The sequence below is a fragment of the Chlorella variabilis genome (assembly GCF_000147415.1).
Source record: "Chlorella variabilis unplaced genomic scaffold CHLNCscaffold_24, whole genome shotgun sequence".
Classification (NCBI taxonomy): Eukaryota; Viridiplantae; Chlorophyta; class Trebouxiophyceae; order Chlorellales; family Chlorellaceae; genus Chlorella; species Chlorella variabilis.
The window spans coordinates 581,529-606,191 of record NW_005435064.1 but is presented as its reverse complement, the minus strand read 5'-3'; the positions used below and the strand labels follow the sequence as shown (position 1 = coordinate 606,191).

Sequence of the window (24,663 nt, the reverse complement as noted above, 5' to 3'; positions counted from 1 at the left end):
CTGAAGCTTGTTTGTTTAGCCACGCGTTGTGAGGTAGCCAGCAATCTAATGTACAAATGCAATGAAAGAGCCTCGAACTGAGTGAAGTACTGCTGCTAGACTTGGACAATGCCGCCACGCTTGCCCTGGACGATGGCAGCACCATCGTAACCTGCCGCTGCATCGTCCTTCTTCTGTCCCCTCAAGCCCTTGCTACGGATCTGCTTCTTGTGGAACTGCACTCAGTGGGAGGCAGCATGCGGCAGTCAAGTGCTGAGTGCTGTCGCTGCTACACGAGCAGGTAAAGAGGTGTGGACCGCCTGATCGTGCACTTATGTTTTGCACACACCTTGTAAGCCGGCCTCGCTGCCTTGGCCCTCGTGCCGCCCATGTCCAAATCATCCATCAGCAGCAGATCTCCTTCGTCCAAGTCCAGCACCTCCCCAATGTCGCTGCTTGCCTCACCGCCGCCGGTTGCAGGTTCTCCTGCTGCACCACCTCTCTGCACCGTGTGGCTGCTGCTTGATGCAGGCGCATCCTCCCGCTGCTGGTGGTGCTGCTTCTGCTGCTCATCCTCCGCGGCATGCCTATCCGCCAAACCTCCTGCCGCTGCGGTGCTGCTGTTGGCCGCTGCTGCAGGTGCCTGCGCAGCACCCTGCTGCTGCCCACCCGCTGCACCATCTACCCTCGCCACCTCCTCCCTCGCTACAACACCTTGTTGTTCTTCGTCAACCAACGCCCCAGGCGGGGCCTTGAAGTACAATATTTTTCCATCCACGTAATCTTTCAGGATGCGGCGGCCCGCTCGCGTTTCGTCTGGCAGACCTGAGGCAGCCACCCAGCCACGTGCATAGGCAAATGCCCGCAGCAGCTCAATGGCAGTGGGCGGCCTGCATACAGCAAAGAACTGGCACCAGTTGGCAGCAACAAGCGGATCACATCCCTGATCCAGGAACACAAGTGGTACATGCCTGTGTGGGTCCTCCTGGTGCCCTGGCGGCGGGAGGCGCAGGCCGTACACACTCTCCAACTGGCGCCGCCCAACGCGCTGCGCCACCGCCTCCACCGGAGCACGCACGTCTGTGAGGCGGTCAATGGGGATGACACCTGCAGGCAGCAAATGGGTGTGCCAGCAGGTGCACGAGGTAGACTTGGCTGTATGCCATGCAACCGCAGCTGGAACTTTGCTCGTTTATCGTGATGCGTTTGCAGCAAGAGACGGACCTGCTGCCACCATTTCGGCTTTGCTATGTGCATACTGGGGCAGCACAAGCCCTGGGCAGTCGCACAGGCACAAATTGGCGGTGACGTTGAGTGTCTGCACAGCAGAACAGCGAGGTGGCATGCCAGAGGGCGATGGTGACATATGCAGCCTGTTGCTCGTCCATCCAGTGTGACTGACCATGTGATCCACCTCCACTAGTCAATCTAGGCTCAAATACCTGGAAGTGCTTGGTCTTGCCCGGTGTGGGCGCCACGGCGGTTTTCTTGGAGCCAAACAGCGCATTGATGGTGGATGACTTGCCAACGTTTGGGTAGCCAGTGAGGCCAACAACAAGCCGCTCGCCGCGGCTGGCCTGCAGAATCACAGCACATTCGCTTTGCCGCAAAGGTAGGTGGCGCATGGGAAGGGGGAGGTGGGCTGGCTGTGTGTAGGTATCAACGCTTTTCAGATCTTGAACACTGAGCAACCGAGGCCAGGGTTTACCAAGCTGCTCGCTGCCCCACTTCTGGCCACCCACCCGGCCGACGCCTTGTGCTTCCGCATCCTCTGCTGCCTGAGCCGCTCGCTGCACCAGCAGGTCCAGCAGGTCATCCACGCCCAGCACTCGGGCGCGCGTGTCTGTGCCGGGTCGCTGCCGCGCTTTGGCTGCTGCCTGCACATCCTCATCTGCATGCCACAGAGGCATTGAAAGCAAGAGGCACACATGGAATGTAGCCACATAGGTGACAGCCTGCAGGTGCTTGTTGCAATAATGACACATGCACACTCTCCGCGCACGTGCCACGCAACCACCCACCTGAGGAGTGCTCGTCCATACCCGCCTTGGCCGACCAAAACGCATAGTCCAGGTGCAGCCCATCAAAGTGGTCAGCCCACGCCGTGCGAAGCGCCGCTGGCAGCAGGTCGGCCTTGTTGAGGAGCAGCAACGAGCGCTTGGTGGGGTGCAGTTCCAGTGCGTAGCGCTCGAGGTCTTCGCTGTAGTAGGTCAGCGGGTCGCGCGCGTCCACAACCTGCATCAGGAGGGCAATACGATGTTGAGGCATGCCTCAATCCTGCTGTCGCCCCAACCCATCACCATCCGCTGCTCCAAGAGCAGCATCCACACCCTCCCGCACACCTGCACCACCACGTCGGAGCGCTCCAGCACACGCCACAGCTGCCGCCAGACCTCCAGGTTCTTCTCGCAGGGAGTCAGCACCAGCCGCTCATCCTGCTCCAGGGACGCCAGCTCTCGCCGCCACTGGTAGAAATGTGCGCGTTCCTGCAAGGTGGGCAGGGTGGCAAATGGTAAAAAGTGTGTGTCAACCAGTCTTGTGACACCCTCCTAGCGAGGGGCACAACAATGGCAGGTCAACGATATAAGGGAGCAGAGAGCCAACCCCACCTGCTCCTGTAACTGTTCTGAGGTGGTGGCTTCATCCCAGGACGGACGACGCGGGACGCGCAGTCTGCAAGCAGCAACAATCTCCTTCAGAATGCAAGCTGGGCAACCACCTGGCATGGAGAGACGTTTGAAAAAGGCATATCCTTCTACCTGTGTCGATTGCGCTCCTCTGCCGCTGCCCGCTCTGCAGCCAGCCGCTCCTGGTCGACGGTGGCCACGGCGCCAGTGCTGATCACGATGACGTGCTCTCGCTCGGCGGTGAAGTCTTTGCCAGCGAGCGATGCCTGATTAAGACAGGGAGGTGGGGCTCATTAGCGGGCGAAAAGCTAGTGCTGGGGGGCGGGGGAGCGTGCAGCGGCGGCGGCGGCGCACCATGGCCATCATCTCGTCAAGGTCGTTCGACTCGATCACGCTCTGCATGTTGGGCTTGCTGCCGCTCGCGGCGTCCGTGGTGTGCAGGTAGGCGGCCGCGCTGCCTGTCCGCCCGTCCTTCTTGGCGCGGTTCACCAGGGCGGAGCCCACGGCGAGCCCCGACTTGCGGGCCTTGCCGTTGTGCTTGCCCATGGCCCAAGTTGCTGCCAGAAGGAGGTTCGACAAACGAGGCCAGACGGCCGTGCGACAAACCTCGTTCCTGACCAGCAGAAGAAGAAGAATTTGACACGCGACGGGTGACTTGTATCAAGCACACATGCATGCATGTACTTGATCGTTGCGCCTGACATGTTCCGCCGCAGCGCTCTCAGCAGACGGTGGCTCGGTGCCAACCTGCCAAGTGGTGGCATGAGGCATTTCTGGCGACCTCTGCATCAGAATGTGATGCCGTGGCCAGAAGCTGGGCAGAGCAGCCGCAATTGCGCGCAAGGAGGATACGAGCTAGGATGATGTTAACAGCTTGAAAGCCAACTGGCGGACCTCGCACGAGGCCTGGGCACAGCTCGATACTGGCTTCACTGATGCTACTCATGGTTTTACAACAAACCACGAGGGGCAACAGTCATTAAATGCCAATGGCTCATTGCTCTGGGAAGCGGGGCCAATGATATGCAATTCCAACTCTAAATTATGTTGTTCCACAAATCGATCCACTGCAGCTGTCACCTGCTCATGCAGGGAAGTATGGATGGGTGGGCGCATACGGTGGGTGATTGTGGATGGGCGCACCTGTTGATACTGCGGATGGCGCACCTGTTGGTACTGCGGATCATAGTCGTGCCCACCAAACACACCTCCAGACCTTACCTGCAAGAGCGAAGTGTCAGGGTCCCATCACAAGACAAACGTACATGAAACACGAATCAAGTCCTGACCTTGCGCCACCAGTCTATGATGGTTTTGCCGTTCTCCTCGCCTGTGTGCGCGTAACCATCAATGTAAACAAAATCAAACATCTGCATATAGACAGTTAGATGCGGTTCATTGCCCAGTCTTCTTGGGTTCATTCGCCTTCTCGTGTCTGTTGCTGGTGAGGAGGATCACTGCTCACACCTCATCTGGAAATAGTGGCAATACATCATCGAAGCGACTCCATAGCGCGCATGAGCGGCTGCCATGTGGCTTCAGCAGTCCAAGGGCGCCATCTCGCTGTTCATCATTATGGCCACGGTCACCAGCCCACCTGGCAGATCAGTAGATAGCAGAGTAGAAATGATATCAATTTTCATATGCCAAAACTGCAAGACTCGCCCAGTCCTTACATGTCAACTGAGAAGAATCGGGAAAGCTTGGTGCGGGACAAAACATGGGCACTGAAGTTGCCGCTTGCGACACCGAGCTCTATCCCCCATCCATTGAAGTTATGGCCTGCTAAAGCATCCAACAATGCATAGCGGTCCCTGCATATCAACATTGAAGGAGGATAATGTCACACACAGACAGTCAACCGGAATGGTCTTTGACTTAAATGTGTGCAAACACCTGCAGCATCCGGTGAAACTGAACCGCCCGAGTGCTTGAGTGTCTGCGGGACCGGGAATGATCCAAGAGCTTCCAGTGAGAGTATCTGAAGCTGGAGCCTCTCCTTTGCACGCTAGCGGATAAAAGTCATAAAAAACACCGAGCGATTCCGTTGTAGTGGTGATTGTTGGAAAGCTTGAACCCAATTTCGTTAGCGTCAACCCCCAGGATACACCGAACGAGCTGTGCAGCAGCGATAATAACGTTGTGAGTAGTACTGCTCCGCAGGCGCACGCTGCAAGTTGAGACCTTCGTCCAGTGGTGTTAGATATCTTGACTACCTTGGCCATTTTGCAGAGGCCAACTATGGTAGGGACGCGCAGTGGTGTTGAGGTCCTCCGATAAGGCCGGCGGGTCCCAATTGTGATGCATCAGATGGCCAAGTTGCGAGTTGTTCATTTCCAAAACCACAAACCACCATGGCATCAACGCCCGTACCGCCGGACAGTTCCAATACATCTAACTGGGGTATGCAATGCTGGCGGCAGCCGCAAAAGCTGGCAGGGATGGCAACGTCACTTCCTTTAATGGGCTGAGGATCAGCCAAGGGTAAAGGGCGAGGATCAGCCAGGGAACGCAAGCCATTTACAAGTCTCAAAGGGAACACGGGCCCCCTCTTGCCTACTTCTCTGGGTGCTGCCCCTGACGTCATTCACATTTCAAATGCATGCGCATGTGGGGTCACTGGAGCAGAGGACAGCATGAGCACCATCTCTCATCCGTCTCTGTCATCCGGGTTTTTGCCATGTTTGCCATCTGATCTGAACGGGTTACTACTTTGCGAAGAAAGTCTGGGTCTCCGCTGCCTTTGCAGCTGCTGCTTTGCATTGCTATCCTTATCTCGGTGAATGCAATGACGGAACACAAGCATTTTGGGGGCATGTTGGACCAGCGTTGAAACACAGTTCCCCACTCTGCACCAAACAAAACGAAATGATCCCTGACTCCTACAAGCGGGGCAGGCGATGGGAGCTGCGGCTGCCTGAGGATTACAGCATCGTCCAGCAAAAAAAACTAACGAGGAGCAAACTGTGGGCGTGGCGCAAAGGGTGCGCACGTTGGGGAGGTTGCTTTACCGTCTGGGTGCAGCAGGTTGCGGTGCTTCCAACACCCTTGCTGCTGCTTCACCAACCTCCCAGCCATTGAAAGCAAGAGGCAGGCACTGTATGTAGCCACATTGACAGCCTGCGCAAAAGCACCTGGCCCATTGGCGCAGAACATCCTTCTGGACAGCCCGCGCAGAGACCAAACGTTGCTTGATCATCAGTGCGTCATCTTTCAGTCAATGTGTGGATTAGAGCATAATGAGGAGTGCCACCCCGCCCAGGGCAACAAGTGGGTAGTGCATGTTGCTGGTGTCTTGTGGATTAAAATTTTGTTATTGTTTCGAAACCAAAGCTGCTGTTGCTGTGGACAAGGCCTCGATCTGCAGGCGCCTGAAGGCGCTGGCGTTGTCTCGCAGGACGGTGGGTGCATGTGCCGATTGTGGCTGCGGCAGCACATGTGGTTTTGGAAGCGGGAGGGGCATGCCGGTAGCACCCGCCCGCTTGCGGCACCACTGCAGCATCTACCGGTATGATGTTGCCTCAGAAAGCTGCTGCTTGGATGACAACTCAACAAAGCTGTGTGATGATGACTGAGCAAGCGTGCCTGCATGCCTGCACGACGTACTCGGTGTGCGAGATCACAAGGTGCATCATCCTGCAAACAAAATCGCAGGCAGGCAGGCAGGACAGCGACAGCGGCAGGCACAAACGAGAAAGAAGGCGTGGTAAACCTCGAGAGAAATGCATCAGCTGCTGCTCATCATCCTGCGAGTACGCAGCATGACTGGCAGTCGGTTGCTCGCATGGAGGCGCACGGGGCGCACACCGCTGCCAGCCGGAGGCAACTAACGTGCACCCTGCAACACAATCCAGCTTGGCTCTGCCCATTTGTTTTGGTAGCTCTTCAGATAAGCAATTACGATTCCACTCTGCCCCGTGCTCCTTGCCCTGAAGAAGAAATGCAAACACAAGCAGAGTTTCTGTCACTTGGCAAAGCATGGCTGAAGAAAAAACAGACATGGAGGCGTGCGGACCTCCATCGAGGCACTGGTGTCGATCTGGAGCTCTGCCCAGCTTCCTGCGTCCTGCCCTATCCAACCCCACTTGTCACTTGCGCGCCTTCCCTCTGGCCGCTCATTTCTCCAGTTAAAGCCGTGATGCTGTACAACTGCCTGTTCGAATTCCAGCTGCAGCAGGCATGTTGAATTGCGGTGCTGGTAGTTGCCGGGCGTCATGGGCGGCAACAAAGGTTCCTGCGTCGTGGAGGAGGGCAAAACCATGTTGCGTGCGCACACAACAGTGACCTGCATGCATGATTCCTGACATCCATTATCCTGCATGCACCAACATCTTTTCAAGGTATCAACATGCAATCAGTGTTTGATGCATGAGAGACTAACCTAAGGTGCCACCACCAAAGCCAGAATTTTTCAGGATGTGGGCAGCATCAGGAGACACGTCTTTAAGGAAGTCCCAGAAACGCGTGGCATAGCCTTTTCCTGAAGGAGCGGAACAAGAACGAGGTGGGCAGTTGCAGGGGTGGCACACATGCACAGCCCCTGCGCCACCAGTGACCGAGGCCCCCAGGTGCACCACCGTCAGTGGCTGGCCTGCAGCAGACAGATAGGGCCTGAGATAAAGGGCAGTGCAGTAGGGCAGCCAATTCTGATCAGTGAAAGGAAACTGCAACTACATAGGGACATGGCAAGACACCTAACAGCAGCTTGTGAGTGAAGCGTCGACATGCGGGAAGGGTCCCCCATGCTGTACAGGCCCCGCCGAATGGCCCGCGGCGGTAAGTGTGATGTGTATTTCCATAAACGCTCTACAATTTTCGAATCATACTGCACGCACGTTAAACTTCGCATCAGTGGCTTACTTTGCTTTGAGGAACCTTGGACACAACTTCCTCAGTATTCTCCCACCTGATCCAAGCCCATGGGCGGCCCCGGACTGCCATCTAGTCCTGGTAATCTAATCCTTTCATCTAATCCGCCATGCTCAGCAACCTTGTCTCGCCGCTCCGCAGTACTCAGAGCGCAACGGGAAATCTGTGCTTCGTGACTTGCTGTGCTATGGAGGGAATGAATTAGTGTGGCAGTGCGCCAGGAGGAAGAGCAGCAACGCCACTGATAGAAGGGCAGCATAACGTCGAGGCTGCCTAGCCGCGGGCCCGTGTCGTCCTGCTAGTTTGGCCATGGCACTATTAGTGAGAGTCTCTCACTAATAGTGAGAGTGAGGAATGAAAACCGCTGCCGTACACATTGTCCAGCTGCGAGTATAGTCATTTCAGCGCCTCACACAAATTGAAATCACAAATCCGTCTCGATCTGAGTGAGAGGGCTCGGGATGAGGAGATGGCTGCAGCACCAGCCCAGGCTCCCTCCCTCCTGTAGCCCAACCTACAGCAGCTGCATGCTCAGAGTACCAGCGCAACACCGCATCTCGCGGCGCTTGCCTCCCCAGCTCATCGGCGGCGGCTGGCGGCAGCCGACGCCCCCCTTGCGGCGCACTCGTGTAGTCGCCAGCAGCGACCGGCAGGTGCCCGCAGCGGCCAGCAGCAACAGCCAAAGCGACGATGAGCAGCAGGCCAAGCCGGGCCTCTTTGTCAACATCCTCAAGCCGTTGCGCGACTTTGGCATCGGCCGCACGAGCATGGTGCAGGGCAGCGTCGGGCTGTTTGTGTTCTCAGGCATAGGTGCGTATGCTGTTGACAGTCATTGCTGAAAGCCACCCTGCATGTGTCGCAACATGTCCTCTGTTATCACTGCAGGATTCGCGCTCATGCTGATCGCGTGGGCACGTGGCGGGCAGCTGGGCAGGCGCGGCCAGGTGATGCCGGTGTGCCTGATTTTCAGTGCATGCCCAATCAAGTTTAGCTGCTGACTAGGAGGGGGGTGATTGGCAGCCATCCTTTGGGTGCGCAATCTCCCTGCCTCAACTGGCACTGTAATGCTGCCAGCAGGGCTACCAGGCAATCCTGGAGTTCCCTGTGGCGTGTGGCATCACGGTGGGCACGCCCGTGCGCATCCGTGGCGTGCCGGTAGGCGGCGTGCTGTCGGTGCAGCCCAGCCTTGAGAAGGTGGGTGCTATTGACTGCCGTGCAAGCAAGCCTGGTGTTCAATCGAGCCTTTTGACATAGGGTCTGCAACGCAGCTGAGGATGCGCTTGCCTCTGTTGACGCATTCAAGCAGGTGGATGTGCTGGTAGAGATGAAGGACTCCACCACCGTCATCCCCCGCAACTCGCTCATCGAGGCCAACCAAAGCGGGCTGATTGCAGAGCCGCTGATTGACATCACGCCGCAGACACCCGTGCCGCAGTATCAGGGTGAGCATGCATCTGTAGTGAGCGAGTGGCTGGAGCGAGTCCAGTAGCATAGTCACTTGAAAAGCGACAATAATTTGTTGGCATGTTGTTTCTGTGCAGCCAACCCACTTGACGAGGACTGCGAGAAAGAGGGGCTGGTCGTGTGCCACCAGGGGCGCATCCGTGGCGAGCGAGGTGCGTCAACCGACTCGGAACCAGCTCAACTGCTGGCAAAGCACTACAATCACCAAAGACCATTGTTGCTGCAGGCGTGGCGCTGGACGACCTGGTCTACCTGTGCACCAAGATTGCGAGGCAGATGGACACCCAGGGCGTGGACCGCGTGTTTGAGGCGATGGAGTCGGCCAGGGCAGCCATAGAGGATGCCAAGCCGCTGCTGTCACAAGCGGTCAAGCTGAGCGACGAGGTTGGTGGATGGCATGTGTGTTTCTGGCATGTGTGTTTCTGGCATGTCGTGCCTGCCCCTCCGTGCCACTGGCCTTGCTGCCATGCCATGCAGATCCTTCCGCTGCTGACTGAGCTGCGGGCCGGCAATCTGGTTGGGAACGTGGAGGCCCTGACCCAGGTGTGTTCTATGTTGCGCTCAATTCCAAGCTATTGTTGGACTGCCTGGAAGAGAGCGTCTGTTGCAGGCCTTGACGGGCTTCCTAGCACTCTTGACGTTGCTGCAGGTGGCAGCGGAGGCCGCGGCAGACATTCAGCGGCTGCAGACCGAGGTGCTCACGGAGAATAATGTCAAGGCGCTGCGGGAGAGCGTGCAGACGCTGACCAAGACGTTGCACCACATTGAGCGCATCACGGGTGAGGCGGGGTCTTCTGGTCCAATGTTGGTGCGGCTGACCTGCCTCATCACCACATCATCCTGCCGGTGCAGGGGACCTGGGCGGGCTGACGGGCGATACGCGCGTCACAAACCACCTCAAGCAGCTCATCGAGGCATTGAGCCGCATAGTGGTGGACTGAATGGGTCTCGTCGCGGTTTATGGGTACTCCACTCTGCCGGGCCTCCGCTCGCCCTCCTTGTAAATGATCGCAATCGCTTTAACGCAGGGGTGGTGAGCTTTTATGAGCTCGGAGCGGAGAGGCGGGGTACAATTTCAGTACAGCTGGAGGCTATATCGCGTTGAAACCCGTTCTACGGGATCTAGCAAGCAGTCAAACTTCGCCAGTCACTCGCACCGGCCCGAAGGCAGCGGTGCACTGGACGAGTGGCCTGGGGTACTACCGCTGGAGGCCGCGAGGAGACAATGGTGAACTAGGAGCGTGCAGAACGCATGCTGGCAGCGTACGCCTGCCGGCCCCCACTGTGCCTGGAGGGCGACCTCCAGAGTGCCGCATGCTGCAAACGATACCCTTGCAGGTGAAGATACAGCCCCCCGAGCTGAAGGGCATGATGGACAAGAAGCTCAGCGGTGCGAGGTGGTGCCGCCACTTTTGCCGACGGAATCCGCCTCCGCCGCGTAGTTCGTGTTTGCTGCTTTGCTGCTGTAAGTCCCCCCTTTCTTGTCCACGTCCACTGCCGCAGTCAAGCTGAACGCCAACCGGCACGTCACGGGCGTGCTGCGCGGCTTTGACCAGTTCATGAACATTGTGCTGGACAGTACGGTCGACGAGAAGCTCAAGGCAGACTTGGGCATGGTGGTGCGTCCTCCTATGCCACGGGCTGTCAGTTGCCGGCAGGCGACTGTCACTTGCTTTCAGCATGTCAGCAGTGCTACTGAGCGCCAACCCCCTATTTGATGGATGGATGCCTGGTGCTGCCCGTTGTGCAGGTCATCCGCGGTAACAGCATCATCACAATAGAGGCGCTGGAGCGCGTGGACCGGCCCATGTGATCAGGAGCAATATTGAGGTGCCATCAAGCCACAGCAAGCATGCAACTTTAACCAGTCGTGCTGTATGCCCGCTGTGTAACTGCTGGACGCTTGCTGGCTTGCGACTTTGGCCTCGCCGATGAGCCTGCCAGACCAGCTTGGTTCTAATGGGTGCGAGCAAGCAAAGAAACACACACAGCGGCAAGAGCATGGCCCTCCCTTGAATGTTAATCTCCACTAGCATGCAGGCACCGCGATTTGAAATCAACCGATAGATGCACTCTGCGCTGCCGCCGCGGTGCCAAAGGCCCGCAGCGCAGAGAGTCGGGGCCCCGCCTGCAGCCGTCTCCGATCCCAGAGCGCCCCCCCAAGCGAGGGTGAGCGCTGCTGGCCGGCTGCAAGCCGGGCTGGGCGCGTTTTACCCAATCACTGCTTGCTGAGCTTAAGCCTGGCCAGCTCCGCCCTTCTCGCGCACAATAGCACCATCAGGTATGGCGTTGTGTTGCTTCAGAACCTGCAATTTCCAGTGGGAATGGGTGAACAAATCAGCAAACTCAGAAAAGCAAAAAAAAGGCAAAAAAAATCATATGAGTAGACATCAGCAGGGATTCGCTCACTCAGCGCAGGCCGCTCGGCGCGGCAGGCATGCACCGCATGTGCAACCAAAGAGGCAAGGCACGCAGGGGCTGTCACTCACCGACACCGCCTCCTCCACCTTGGCATCAAGGGCAGTTGGATCCTCCAGCAGCAGCAGGAGCTCTGCAGCAGGGTACAGCTCAAAGTTGGGGGGATGACTTAAATTGCAACCGTGAATGGACTGGCGTGCGGTTTTGCAAAATGGGACCCAACCGCAAAACAGCAACCACCTGAGTTGTCCATCTCGAGGAGCATGCCAGTAATCTTGCCGGCCAGGTCGGGCTGCAGGTAAAAGTGGGGCAGAGATTGAACAGCGCAGACGGGAACCACGAAAGCAATGCAGTGAGTCGCACGAGCCTTGACAGTTGATGCACCACGCGCACCTGCACGTTGGCGACCAGCGGGAACAGGCGCTCGCCCAGCAGCTGCTTCTGTTGCTCAGCTGGAGCCGCCGCAAGCATGGCAGCGGTGAGCTGGCCACCCTCGGTCGGCGTCACAGCAGCGGCAGGTGCCGCTGGCGCTCCGACAGGTGGTGCCGGGATGCCCTCCCCGCGCCCACGGCCACCACGCCCACTGGCAGGGCCGCGGCCACGGCCCATGAACTCGCCGCGGCCGCCACGGCCACCACGGCCGCCACGCCCAGAGCGTGCACCACCGGGACCCATCATCTGCAGGAACCAAAAACATTATGAGTCATGAGGTACCACAGCCAGGGCAGTAACGCGGAACAAAGCAAGGCATGCTTGCCTGCGGGGGCATCATCATGCCGCGGGGGCCACGCCCCGGCATGCCGCGGCCGGGGCCGGCCATCATGTATGGGTTCATCATGCCTGCACCCAGGACAAGACACAGTGACCCTGACAGCGCATGCAACGATAAACAGCGAGGTGAGCCTTTAGCATGTGATAAGGTGGAGTTTCGCACTCACCGGGACCCATGGGGCCACGCGGCCCGGGCGGGTAGAACATGGGCGGGGCGCCACCTGTAAGAATCGCATCACAAACCAGGTATCAGACGCACGGGGAAGGAACACATGCAGGGCACAATAACTGCCACCCACTGTTGGTAGCACCTGGTGGGAACATGCCAGGGGCCATGGGGCCGCGGGGGCCGGGCGGCATGGCTACTCGCTGCTGGTACTGCTGCTCCAGCTGGGCACGGCGCACGTCACGGCGCTGCACGAGGCAAGCAGAAGTGCACAGCGTCAGTGCAGGCCAGCAAAACACGGAGCACTGTTGCACACATCCAGCCCAAGGATGCCGTTGCTCCTGGAGAATACCTGCGCCAGCGCGACGTAGATGGGCTTGCCCTTGATCATGCGCCCGTTCATCTCGGTCACGGCGCGGGTGGCCTCCTCGGGGCTGGCGTAGCACACAAAGCCAAAGCCACGGCTCTTGCCCGCACTGTCCACCATGACCTTTGCGGAGGTGATGGTGCCAAACTGCAAGTGGGATGCAAGGTGCACATTTGCAGGCATTGCCGTGCAGAATCCTAAATTTCAGTGGCCAGATGCTAGAGATTCTCTCACCCCTCACCTGGGAGAACTCAGTGCGCAGCGTCTCATCGTCAATGTCATCATGCAGGTTCTTGACGTACAGGTTCATGCCTTGGTACTTGGCGATGCGCTCTGATCGAAGCTCCTCAAACCTGTGAAACAGAAGAAAAACACGATACAATTGTGCGCTAACTAGGCAGCCAGCCAGTCGAGGATTGACCCCCAGCATGTTGCCCGCCAACTCACTTGGCACGCAGCATGGCCTCACGCTCCGCCTTCTTCTGGGCGCGACCCACGTACAGCTCCTTGCAATTCACGTCCTTCCCTGCATGCAAGGCAGATGTTTTAGTACATCTAGATTCTGTGAGACCCCTTCTCTGAAGGGCACAATGTGATGCCCCCCTCTCAAACGCCACCCACCATTCAGGGCCTGCACCGCTGAGGCCGCCTGCTCGGGTTCCTCGAAGTTGATAAAGCCAAAGCCCTGCAGTTGGGGGGGTGGGGGGGACAACACAAGGCGGACATGCATCACATAACATGAAGGGCCCATCCATCAGCAAGGGCAGAGATGGCGCACCTTGCTCTTGCCCTCGTCGTCCCGCATGATGATGCACGAGTTGACGGTGCCGTGCTCCGCAAACATGGCCTTTACCTCATCATCGCTCACGGCTGCAGACGGGGGGGCAGGGAAACCCGATCGACCATGCAGCAATGCATGGCCAGCGACAGAGTTGCTTACAAGGTACAGCGAGCAGACGACTTACCCTCATCCAAATTCTTCACAAACACATTTGTGAACTTGACCTCGGAATCGCTGGAGCGCTCAGAGCGGCGCAGGAAAGGCCCCACATAAACTTTCTTGCCCTCCAGCAGCATGCCATTCACCTGTGGGGGGTGGGAACACACTCGAACGCTGAGTTGATGCTACCTGCATGCACTCCTTCCACCGGCATCTCGTATCGCAACCGTGCTGCTTCCCACCTTCTCAATGGCCAGGCGTGCCGATTCATCCTTCTCAAAATGCACAAACCCATAGCCCTTGCTCTCGCCCTTGAGATCCTGGGCCACCTTGCAGCTGCAGGTTGGCAGGAAGAGCGAGGCAGGAAGCATTCAAGTGAGCAAAGGTACTCCAAAGACAGAGACAGCAGTCGGTCAAATTGGCCACAACAAGTCTGCCGCACCTCAGGATGTTGCCAAAGGCGGAGAAGGTGTCGTGGAGCGCTTTGTTGTCCACCGACCTGTCCAGGTTCTTGATGAAGATGTTGCCGACCCCTACATGAGCAGACAACCAAGCAGTACAGCAGTGCGTTGCCGGGCGGGTTCTTGGTTTTTGGACACAAGGCAGCACCACCCCATTGCCAAGAGCCCCAGCAGCTCCAAGCCCTAACAAGCTGCCCCACCCGACTTGCGGAAGGCAGGGTCGCGGTGGCTCCACATGATGCGCATCGGGCGGCCAACCAGCGGGGTGTAGTTGAGCTGCAGCGCATGGCAGAGAAGTGCGCTTAGCCATCTTAAGCACAGCAGAATCGAAAAAACGCATGCTCCACACGACACTGTCTCACCTGATCCAGCGCACGTTCGGCAGCCGCCGGGTCCAGCACACTGTTGTAGTTCACGTACGCATAGCCCAGGGAGCGGCGGGTGACGGCATCACGGCAAACGCGAATGGAGGCCACCGGGCCGATCTGTGAGAGTTAGTGGGGGGGCATCGAGAAACAGTTGGGAGATTGCAGCTGCAGCAAGGTCGCATCGCGTCCAGGCAGCACTTCCTACCTGCGAGAAGACCTCGAACAACTGGGCCTCGGTGACATCGCGATCCAGGTCGCCGACATACAGGCTGGAGTTGTGGGTGGCAGCAGCAGCGGTGCCGGCGCCAGGGGCAGCCGCTGCAAAGGATGCAGAGAGAGCAGCACTGCTGGTCGAGTACACGGGAAGATGCTGCGAACCAAGATGTCAGGCGGCAAACAGGTAGGACAGCTGCAAAGCGATTGGTCTGCCTGACAGCCTCTGCAGGTGGGTCCCAGTTTCCCTCTCCAGGTTTAATCTCCATAGCTTAAGCTGCCGAAAGTCATGCATGCATGCTACTGCTTGCCACCTGCTGTTGGTGCCCGCATTGTTCGCCACGAAAATGGCAACCAGCCCCATAGAGCAATAGACAGCTCGGCAAACGCGTCTGTGTGCTGCCAATGCTGCTGCTATCGCCAGTGCTCATATCACACAAAAGGAGTGCACGACATGCAAAAAGAAGACGGCAGTATTGGCCACCACTCACCAGTGGGGGCGGGCGGGGTGCCAGCAGCGACAGCCTCGACGGGAGTAGCGACAGTGGGGGAAGCCATGATTCCTGCTTTTGATTATGCGTCCTGCAACAGGAAGCACAGAAAGTGCGTGATGCTGCAGCGCCCCAGACCGGGCGCCGCCGCCAGACCGGACGCTGCCGCTGGGCGGTGGCCATGCCATGCTGCACCCCAGCGGGCTGGGTTCGCTGCTTTGGCGCGGCAGGTGCTCTGCAGTACTAGTTGCGCCCCGGGGAACTCCTCCAGCACTCGCGAAGAGACTGCATGCCTAGGCCATGGCGTGCCGCACCGCCAGCCCGGGCTGGCGTTTCCCAGGCCTCTCATCAAATTGAAGCATGAAGCCGTGCGCTGAGGGCCTCGCACGCTTACCTCGGGGCAGATGCGTCGAGTCTCTGTTGTTGAAGTTGTATTTTTTTGCCAGAGCCGCTGAAGCTGGAGGGCTTAAGCGTTCCCTGTTTTTTTTAACACCCGTGGATGCTTGCAGCAGCGGGAGAGCGCTGTGCAACAACCAACAGGCGTGCAGTGTGCCAAAGCACGGTATGGGAGCTGGGGAAGCCGGTGAGAGAGAGCGAGGCAGTCTGCAGGCGGCTGAGTTGAGGCGGCCGGGGTGGAAAGACGCGGTGCGTCTCTCGCGAAATCTCGACCGGCGCGTTTCTCGCTGCCCACTCAGAGTCTGTTCTTTTTGTCAGCGGCACGTGGGCATGAGCTAGTCGGGGTGGCTGCCGAGGCGGCGAAGCACATGCCGCCCCGCATTGACATCACCGCGTGTGAGTGCCTTTGGTCACAACCACGCAGCTCAAGCAGCAAGGCTCCCCCACCAGCAATTTACACTAAAGTTTTCACAGCTGGGCTGTCATGGATGCTGCATTTGCATTGGCGGCGGCACCATCATGCTCACGGATCTCTCCATTCCATGCTGCTCTGGCTGCTGCTGGAACAAGCCTGGACCATGCTGCCAGGGCGCTGGCATGAACGCCATGCTGGATAGCGGCGGCCCTGCCACGAAGTCAGCAGATGCCGCATAGTATGTGGTACCACCCAATTGGTAGCTGGACGTTAGGCGCTGCCCACAAGCCACTGCGCATGTGACACAACATCTGGCATGCCCATAAGCAGCATGCCGGCCAAAGAGCCACGTGGTCCATCCATGATTTCCAGCTGCATTCTACAGCCCGTCATCTGCAGGGTGGAGCACGACTCTAAGAATTGGGAGATGGCACGGATCAGGCAGCTACGCACTATGCATCTCACACACCTGCTCAACCGTCGCCACTGCCTTGCTGAGCAGCTTGGAGAAGACAAGGCCCAGTGCCGCTGCCACCTGCTTCAGCCGGCCCGTCACTAGCAGCGTGCGCTCCATTGTGCCCGGGAAGTACTCATTGGCCTTGAACAGCTGGATGCGCGCAAAAGTCCTGGCCTGCACATCATTGATGTTGCCGCCCCCCTGCACAGGGTGCGGTCCCAGGGACGCGGGTGGCAAATAAAGCTTGTGTGACAAGCAGCAGACCTGTTTGGTGGCTTGGATGCACGAAGGGATGGTTGACTATGATATCAATACGTAAGCCCCATTCCAGCAGGCCACCACCATGTGCATACCCGTTGCGGCTGCAGAGCAGGAGACAGCTGCAAGAGGCTTTTCCACTTGCCTACCAGGCAGAAGGCTTGGCAGAAGGCTTCGAACTCAGCGGCAGGCTGCGCAGCTGCCAGCAAAGCCTCCAGCAAATATGGATGGCAGAGCACATGGAGATGGTGGCCGCGGAGCAATGCCAGATCATGCGGGCGCAGGCAAGGAGGCGGCACTGCAGGAGATAGAGGAGGGCATTGTGCCGTTTTCTAGCAATGGGAGGAGGACGCAATTGAGATGGGATTGAGGTGGCTCCAATTATCTTCGCAAGCCTTCGTAGATACAGCCACACAGGAGCGGCACCGGACAAAGTCGCCCGGTCGCTGCCTTTGCCCTCGCTCATGCCCCAACTCTTATCCCCAACTATTTGAGTACTCATCTTGCTGCCCACCGTGGCCTATCGCCGTGGCGTCGAAACCTGTGGCGTCCCGGTCCATGTACCGCCAGCGTCCTGCGACAGCCGGCGCATTCAAATCCGCTTAAATTTCAGATCGCCCGGGCAGCTGCTTCGAGCTACTCGTCGGCGTTGGGAGTCGGTTCAACCATCGAGATGCACGCTCTCGCCCCATTCGATGGGTGACGCTCTCTCAAAGCCAGCGAATGAGGGCCTCGGCCCCTCTGACGAGGTCGGTGCAGTGTTGGCGCTGAGGCCGGGTATTATTGGCACCAAGCGCAAGGCAGCAGAGGATGCTGCAGGGGAGGTTGCCGTCAAGCGGCAGCAGCTGCTGGGGCTGACCATGTTCACGCTGGCAACTCTGCGGGTCAGTGGCCCATCAATGCTGCTCTCAGCAACATCCCCTTCTCGCCAGATGCAAGCAGGTCTGCTGCAGTGATTGGCCCTGTTGAGGCTGTTTTTCTGCAGGGAATGGCACCGTTTGTGCAGGCACCCCAAGCTGGGGCTGACGCTCTGGGAATGGAGCAGTATGTCCAACTGTCCCGCCCGAAGGAAGGAAATCAGCCGGAGGGGTGGAGTGCGATTAGGGCATTGTGCGAGAGAGGCTGTGATGTGGGAATGGAGCACACAGAGCAGCCGCAGCCACAGCAGGAGATTGCGGATGCAGCAGAATGCAAGCAAACAATTGGCAGCGCGGCGCCTGCCTACTGCTACAAGGCGTGCCCAACGGATGCCACTTCGGGGTTGGACCCTGAGATCAGCTCGCAGAAACCGGCAGCAACCCCAGCATGCGAGACGGACAAGGCAGCAGCAGCAGCAGGCCTCTCACAGCAGCAGCAGTTGGATGACGCAACAGCAGCTCCAGAGTGCTCCAGCATACTGCTTGCGCCAGTGTCTGCAAAGCCGATCAGCCGTGCACAGCTGCGGCAGCAGCTGCGACTGCACAGCCACTGTTCTGCAGCTGCAGCAGAGCTCCCAATGGGACAGGCAGCGACCACACCGGCCAGTGCGACCACTCACACTACCCGCGGCCAACGCCTAGTTGGCCTGGCCCGTCGCCAGCAGCTGCATGGTAACGCAGCAGGGGCAGCAACTTCAGCAGTGGATCTTGCCAGGGTGGAGCTTGATGCCACACCACCAACCGAGAGTATGGCATTGCCAGATGAGCCAGGGAGCTTGGCAGCAGGTCGTATGCTGGCACAACGGCGCCTAACCCAGTCGCCATGCAGCCTGACCGGCCATGCAGCAGCAGACGGCAGTGCTTGCCTCGGTTCTGGAGCTGCAATTGATGTGGATGTGCAAAGGTCATTGGCTGTAGCTGGACAAATGATGGTGGCAGTCCAGCCTTGCAGCCCCCCCAAAACATCATCTGTCACAGGCAGCGGCCATAACAGTGTCCCGCGGTGGACAGCTAGAGTGCCTGAGCAGAAAAGCGGATCCTATTCACAGCAGGTGCACCTGGTGGCTGCAGCGGCGCCATATTGCTGCCCCCCCGACGTCGCGAGCCCGGCTCGTAAGCAGGGTGCAGACAACTTTCCCGGATTTTGGCGGCCTAACATCGGCAATGCTCAGCACCAGGTGGAGGCGATTGCAGCACTTGGGGCCAAGCAGGATAAGGGTCACAGGGTGAGAGATGTCTTTGTGAGTGCAGCTACAGCATCATCAGCAGACTGATTGCAGGCCCACTGTGCCCCGACTGGCCGCAGGTCCGCTTCAATGTGCCAGAGCCGGCTAAACCCCTGCCTGATGCAACCATGCCGAAGCAACCAGCTGAAACCATGCCCCTGGTAGCGACCCCTGCTGTGCTTCCTGCTGGCAATGGCGGTAAAAGTGGAAATTGCAGCATCACAGAAGCCAAGCCAGGCCGACGCATGCCGCAGCCCCCAGTCTACTCCCGTTTCGGGTGGGTAAAGCCTGCTTGCTGCTGAATTTAGAGAAATGTTTGATGCTGTAGTTGTGGCATGATTCACGCTCCTTGGCTTCTACTCTGCTGCGTGATGTGCAGGAATACTGCTTTCCACCGATCCTATCCTGGGCCCCAGGGGCGCCACCAGGACCCCATGTTGTTTATTTCAGAGGGCAGCATCTGCTGCGTTGTGCCACCGAGGCCGCCACAGGTATCAGGAGTACCTGTTGCCAACATGTTTTGTACAGTGTGCTTTGGCTTTGCCGCATGTGCTGGTATTTGTGACCGATATCCTTCTTCTGCCATCGTTGCTGCAGCATCGCGCAGCATTTGGGACCCACAAGCTGCGTGGCATATTGAAACATACGAGCAGCCTGAACGAGGAGCAAGTTGCAGTGGCTGCTGATGGAGCCGCCAGCGCTATGCTCAATGCACCAGAAAGCTGGCTGCCCGAGCAGCAGCACCATGCGGTAGCCACAGAGATGGAGCTCAGTTGCCCTGGCAAAGTTTTCTCGGCAGTCATTGCGTCTCCAACGGCCCTTGCAGCATCGTCGCAAGCAGCAGCGGCAGGGGCTGCCGCATCCAGGCCTTGGCTAGCAGACACAGCCGCGCCAGCTCATGATGCAGCAGCCTCGGCCGATGAGCAAGCACTGCTCAGCCTGAGGCCTCGTGATTTGATGCGGGGTGCACAGTTTCAATCAGCGGGCAAGGTGCAGCAGCTGCTTGCCAGTGTGGCATCCGCCAAGGCTGGATCTTCACCCTGTGCTGCACCCAATAAGCTGTTTTGCACCAGTGGTCGCATGTCACGCGGCGAGCGGCTCCTGGCATCGCTGCGGAATTGCGGCAGCAGCAGCGGGGCACAAGCAAGGCCCAGCACGGGCGCCCTGAATTAGTGCTCAACTGACAGAGATCATGCTGGGCTGATGTGAGTTTGACTGTCCCCGCGGCGTCCAGGGGAAAGCCTGCTGTAAATCATTTACAAAATGTCCCCTACGGCGCTGGCGCCACGTGTGCAGACGGCTTGCCACGACGGCCTGTGTGGCACCATCTGCTTTCGCCATTACACGGGGCCGACTGTGTCAACAACAGCTATGCCAGCCGAGCGGTTTCACGTGCGGCTGCTTGCCGAGGAGGGGGGCCACGAGCGGGTGGTGGTGGAGGTCGGGCTGGAGGGGTTCAACATCCTGGACGCCGCGGGAAGCCGCGCCCTGCGCAAGTACCCGCTGCACCACATCAGCCGCTGGTCCATGCGCGGCAACAGCCTCGTCTTGTTCACCCGCAGCCCGGTGAGGACAGCCGAGATAGTGAGCCGACGGCCCTGCCGGTTATGGCCTGGCGCGCCGCCCGCCCGCCTGGCCGGCGGCTCTACCGTGTCCAAACTGCCCTGCAGTCGGATGTGGAGGATCAATCGCTGACGCTGGAGAGTGACGAGACCACCATCCGCTCGGTGCTCGACACGCTCACCTGCTCCTGCATGCAGTGAGTATGCCCAACCACCGCATTCGTCTTCCGCCCTTACTCCACCTTTTGTTCCATGTGGCTCCCCTTGTTGCCCTGTTGTACCCCGCAGGATGGCCGAAATGCTGCAGAGTGGGCAGGGCCCTGAAGGTGCTGGCCGGGTGGCTGCAAACTCCCTCAAAGCATTGCTGAAGAAGAGCAAGAAGCACGCGGTGTGCACTGCTCTTCGTGCCAAATCGCCTGCTGCAATTTCCCATTGCCATCTGAGCAGGGCTGCTTGCTTGATTGCCTCCTCCGCCATCCCAACCACGCCTTCCAATGTGCCCGCCCACAGCTCTTGACGGCAGACCAGGTGGAGTTTTGGCACCACCCTGAGAAAGCGGGGTGGATGCACAGCCAGGGAGAGCACATCAAGACCTGGCGCAAGCGCTGGTTTGTGCTGAAGCAGGTGCAACATTGGTGGCCATGCAATTGCACGGAGGCATAAACTCTTGCTCTGACACACACAGTACTGCAATTCTGGATGGGTGCTTGATGGTGCCTCTTCTTCATCTTAACTGCAGGGCTTCCTCTTCCGCTTTGCTGCCAGCGACGTGGGTGCCGCCTCCAAGCCCCGTGGCATCGTGGACCTGTCCACTGTCACTGACGTGGCAGATGGCAGTGCTGCCACCGGCCGCCCCAACTCCATCAAGCTGTCCACCGCCACCGGGCACATCTGCTACTTGTGCGAGAGCGAGACGTCGCAGGTGGACAGGCCACCACAGCACCATCACCCTGAGCTTCACATGTTGCATGGGCAATTGCCATGGAGGTGGGGTGGTCTGTACTCTAGGTTTTCCCTGCGGCCATCCCCTGAACTGACGCTGCGCTCTGCTGGATTTGGCTCACAGGTGGAGTGGTACAGTGCGCTGGAGGGTGCAGTTGCCAAGATCATCAAGCTAGTGGCGGGCGTCGATGAGGAGCAGGGCGAGGGTGGCGGCAGTGGCGGTAGTGGTAAAGTTAAGAGCTGGGCGGAGGAACTGGAGCGCACGTATGCATCTGCGGGTGCGTCGGTGGTGCGAGCTGAGGGTGGTAGTCACGATGGTCCCCTTTGCCCCCCAGGCTGTGGCTGTCGTATGCATGTTTAAAGTTTGCCTGCTTCCCTGCCGCCAATCAAGCATGAGCACCTTCCTTCCTGCTCGCTGCTCGCAGGTTCAGCATCTGGCTCACGCTTGGGTGGCAACAGCAGTGGCGGGGGCACTGCCAGGTCGCAGATGGTCAGCATCGTCAACTATGAGACACCTGGAACAGGAACAGGCGCGGCGGGCGAGACATCCGCACTGCACAGCAGCAGCCGTGGGCGCAACACAGACTATGTGACCGTTGATTATGGCAGTATTGCGGGTGAGGATTGCAGGGTGGGGCCATGTTTTGCACGGCCTGCGGGGCAACATTGCGGCCCCAGCATCGAACTTGGCTGTGGACTTTGGCAGAGTGTCCAAAGCCAGATGTGTTTCCACCATTAAACATGTGCAGGGGCAAATGCTATGCCAGAAGGCGGTCCCGTGGGAGGCTATAGCAGCAGCTATGCTGGGGTGCCTGAGCCTGCTGCCGCTGGTGCCGGCTACATCAACTACGGCCAGCAGCCGCACCAGGCAGAAGGGCAGCACCCGCATCAGCAGGCTTACGTCTTTTCACAGGATCAGGCTGTGGGCGACTATAGCATGAGGCGAAATCTCATGGATACAGTGACGGCACCCCAGGTGGGAGGCCGATCAAATAGTGCTGTTGGTTTGATGAGCTATGGCACGAGTTTGTCTGGCATCTGTTCGTGCCCAATGTTTGCAGGCTGCGCAGCAGGCGCCCAATGGCAGCCCATGGAAGGTGCACTACACAGGTGAAAGCAGCTGGGTGCTGTTGCATGCAGGCTGAGCAGCAACCTGCTCCATTCAGCGCTGCTCATGCTGTCTGCCCTTAATCGTTTGCCGTCTGCTGCAGCTGAGGGTCGCCCATACTTCTACAATGTTGCAACTGGCACCACCCAGTGGAACGCCCCAACGTAACCTCGCACAACTCACAATTTCTAGTGTGCCCCTGACTGGAGCAGGGCTGCATGGCTATCCTCTGCGCTCGCATACCATTGCTGTGTGCATTCTTTGCGAGCAGCGTTTGTAAAGTTGCTCAGAAGGGAAGCATAAAGGCCATTGTACATGCTGCTCCTCCACATGATATCCAGGCCACATGCTGTGCGGTGGTGCTGGCGGCTCACTTCTGCGGCACGGGCTCTAGGTCTGGCAGATCGTCATCCGACTCTCCACCCTTCTGGGCCCCGCCCTCTGCAACAGGGGTTTCATTTCAGGATTGGTGGTAAGGCCATGCTGACCACCCACGTTGCCGGAGCCAGTCTGGGCGATTACTGGGGCAGCACAGACGTGCATGAACAGGCATGCACAAATGAGCGCTCTGGTAGGCAGGAGTATACAGCAACAGCGTGGCAGCAGGTGCACACCCTCATCATCCGACATGTCTGCCCCAAAGCCGCCGCCCATGCCACCCATGCCTGCAAGTGAAGGCAGCGAGAACAGCATGTGAGAGGGCCGCTAAACCAGAGCTTGCTCCATTTTATGAGGACAGAACAGAGCAGAGGCCATAGGCGGCTGGCAGCTACCTTTGAGCATGTCTTCCATGCCGCCCATGCCACCTGCAGGTTCAGCGGCCAAGTGGTTGAACCATGTCGCCACAATACCTAAGTGCTGCTTTATCAGGTCACTTTCATGCAAAACATCAATTGACAAATTCACCTCCGCCCATGTTTTGGAAGTTTTGGAGCGCCGACAGGTCCAAGCCACCCATCTTGTCCGCGCCCTCCTCCTCCTCCTCATCTTCGTCAACCCACTTGTCCCAGTCCACCTGCGACCAAGCCACAGCTCGGCTGGTATAGCGGGAGTTGGACGAGCAGGACAAAACAAGAGGATCCAATCGCTGCGACTAATTCGCTAAGGCCTTGCCTTGACATTCGGCGCCGGCTTGCCCGCCGCCTTGAGCAGACGTGGCCAGTGCTCGTGCGGGCCTTTCTTGGCAATCACCAGCGTGATGAAGCGCTCCGTGGTGTCCTGCGGGAGCGGAGTGGTTGTGGGAAGTTGGGAAGGGAATGGACCACAGGCATCGAGTGCTCCCAAAGAGTGCCCCCCACCCGACATACCTGCTTAATGTCCTTGTCATCCACCTCGCTATAAAACTCCAGGTCTAGCTGATAGTCGTGCTCCTCGGGTCCTGCAGCATGACGAATAGGCAGGGCATGTAGGCAGGCCAGCAGCGCAATGCGTGTCCTGTGTTCCAGGCGCACCCGTGGCATGGCTGTGTGCGTGGCCGCGGAAGGTCAGCTTGCCAGCCTTTGCAGCTCCATCGTTGCTGATGCTGCGGCAAGGAAGAGAAGGATTCAGGCAGGGCAGCGAGTGAGCTGCAAAACCGACCAAGCGGCGGGCGACCGCGGGCGGCGGCACTTTGTGGCGGCACGGACCTGATCTCGGGGTCCACGCATTGTTGCAGATCGATCGTCAGCAGCAGCCGGTCGGCTCGCTGCGCCCATAGCACCATCGGCTGCATGGCGATTCCAGAAGGCACGCAAGAGTGTAGTCGCAGGAGGGTGAGGAGGAGCCGCCGGATGAGAAGCAGATCGTCTTGTGCCGAAGGAGAAAGAAAGACGAAGGAGAAGGCAAGGGGACCCTGTCTGCGCGACAAGGCTGACGTGTACCCTGTCGTGTGAACACATCACCAGCCTGGGTAAACGCCAACCAATTCCTGCCAACCACCAAATTTGCAGGCACAGTGATGAAGATGAAAGAGGATGACATTTCCGATGGAGGGCTCAAACAACTAAAAACGTAGAACCTGGCTTTACACTATTAGCCGCTTGAACCGTGACATTATCACTAGTCCGTGGCGGTATGGAAAATCTGGGGTATGGACAAAAAATGGTGGGTGCAGCATGAAGGATTCCCACCCCATGTCATGGAAGAAGTTAACCATTTCTCGCTCTGCTTTCTGCAGCAATTTGCAACAAGTTTGCTGTTCAGCAAAGGAGTCTTTTCTGTTTTGTAACACAGGCAAGCGTATTGTTGGCGTCAACTACTTACTTGGTGC

General features: G+C 58.5%; 6 protein-coding genes across 6 annotated transcripts; 2 read left to right on the top strand and 4 right to left on the bottom strand.

The window, feature by feature from the left end:
• Positions 1–703: 703 nt before the first annotated feature.
• Positions 704–2,678, bottom strand: CHLNCDRAFT_7626 (hypothetical protein; the record flags this gene model as incomplete). The annotated part of the gene is made up of 7 exons (XM_005844139.1): positions 704–869; positions 936–1,086; positions 1,204–1,297; positions 1,422–1,732; positions 2,022–2,214; positions 2,322–2,465; positions 2,589–2,678. Coding segments are annotated over 7 exons (1,149 nt in total), but the record flags the coding sequence as incomplete, so codon positions are not given.
• Positions 2,679–7,913: 5,235 nt separating this feature from the next.
• CHLNCDRAFT_37045 (hypothetical protein) lies at positions 7,914–9,955 on the top strand. Its single transcript, XM_005844222.1, has 9 exons — positions 7,914–8,285; positions 8,361–8,419; positions 8,553–8,669; positions 8,782–8,917; positions 9,017–9,091; positions 9,166–9,323; positions 9,417–9,482; positions 9,589–9,718; positions 9,792–9,955. Exons 1-9 carry the CDS (start codon positions 7,937–7,939, stop codon positions 9,878–9,880), a joined length of 1,179 nt encoding a protein of 392 aa, XP_005844284.1. The 5' UTR covers positions 7,914–7,936; the 3' UTR covers positions 9,881–9,955.
• A 744-nt stretch (positions 9,956–10,699) lies between these two features.
• CHLNCDRAFT_59028 (hypothetical protein) lies at positions 10,700–15,718 on the bottom strand. Its single transcript, XM_005844138.1, has 20 exons — positions 15,529–15,718; positions 15,135–15,225; positions 14,636–14,748; positions 14,425–14,547; positions 14,263–14,338; positions 14,044–14,134; positions 13,844–13,937; positions 13,627–13,747; positions 13,440–13,531; positions 13,283–13,346; positions 13,109–13,187; positions 12,903–13,014; positions 12,647–12,808; positions 12,440–12,542; positions 12,296–12,349; positions 12,115–12,197; positions 11,751–12,035; positions 11,598–11,649; positions 11,429–11,490; positions 10,700–11,245 (listed from the first exon to the last, which is right to left on the bottom strand). Exons 2-20 carry the CDS (start codon positions 15,199–15,201, stop codon positions 11,174–11,176), a joined length of 1,905 nt encoding a protein of 634 aa, XP_005844200.1. The 5' UTR covers positions 15,202–15,225; positions 15,529–15,718; the 3' UTR covers positions 10,700–11,173.
• A 497-nt stretch (positions 15,719–16,215) lies between these two features.
• CHLNCDRAFT_139385 (hypothetical protein) lies at positions 16,216–17,220 on the bottom strand (the record flags this gene model as incomplete). The annotated part of the gene is made up of 4 exons (XM_005844137.1): positions 16,216–16,236; positions 16,415–16,603; positions 16,810–16,958; positions 17,175–17,220. The coding sequence occupies 4 exons, from the start codon at positions 17,218–17,220 to the stop codon at positions 16,216–16,218; spliced, it is 405 nt and encodes a 134-aa protein (XP_005844199.1).
• Positions 17,221–20,283: 3,063 nt separating this feature from the next.
• Positions 20,284–21,668, top strand: CHLNCDRAFT_37039 (hypothetical protein; the record flags this gene model as incomplete). Its single annotated transcript, XM_005844221.1, has 5 exons — positions 20,284–20,369; positions 20,474–20,562; positions 20,654–20,753; positions 20,876–20,989; positions 21,105–21,668. Exons 1-5 carry the CDS (start codon positions 20,331–20,333, stop codon positions 21,666–21,668), a joined length of 906 nt encoding a protein of 301 aa, XP_005844283.1. The 5' UTR covers positions 20,284–20,330.
• Positions 21,669–22,785: 1,117 nt separating this feature from the next.
• On the bottom strand, positions 22,786–24,126 carry CHLNCDRAFT_139383 (hypothetical protein; the record flags this gene model as incomplete). The annotated part of the gene is made up of 7 exons (XM_005844136.1): positions 22,786–22,856; positions 23,030–23,080; positions 23,322–23,430; positions 23,535–23,633; positions 23,723–23,793; positions 23,867–23,937; positions 24,041–24,126. 7 exons carry the CDS (start codon positions 24,124–24,126, stop codon positions 22,786–22,788), a joined length of 558 nt encoding a protein of 185 aa, XP_005844198.1.
• Between the last annotated feature and the right edge of the window lie 537 nt (positions 24,127–24,663).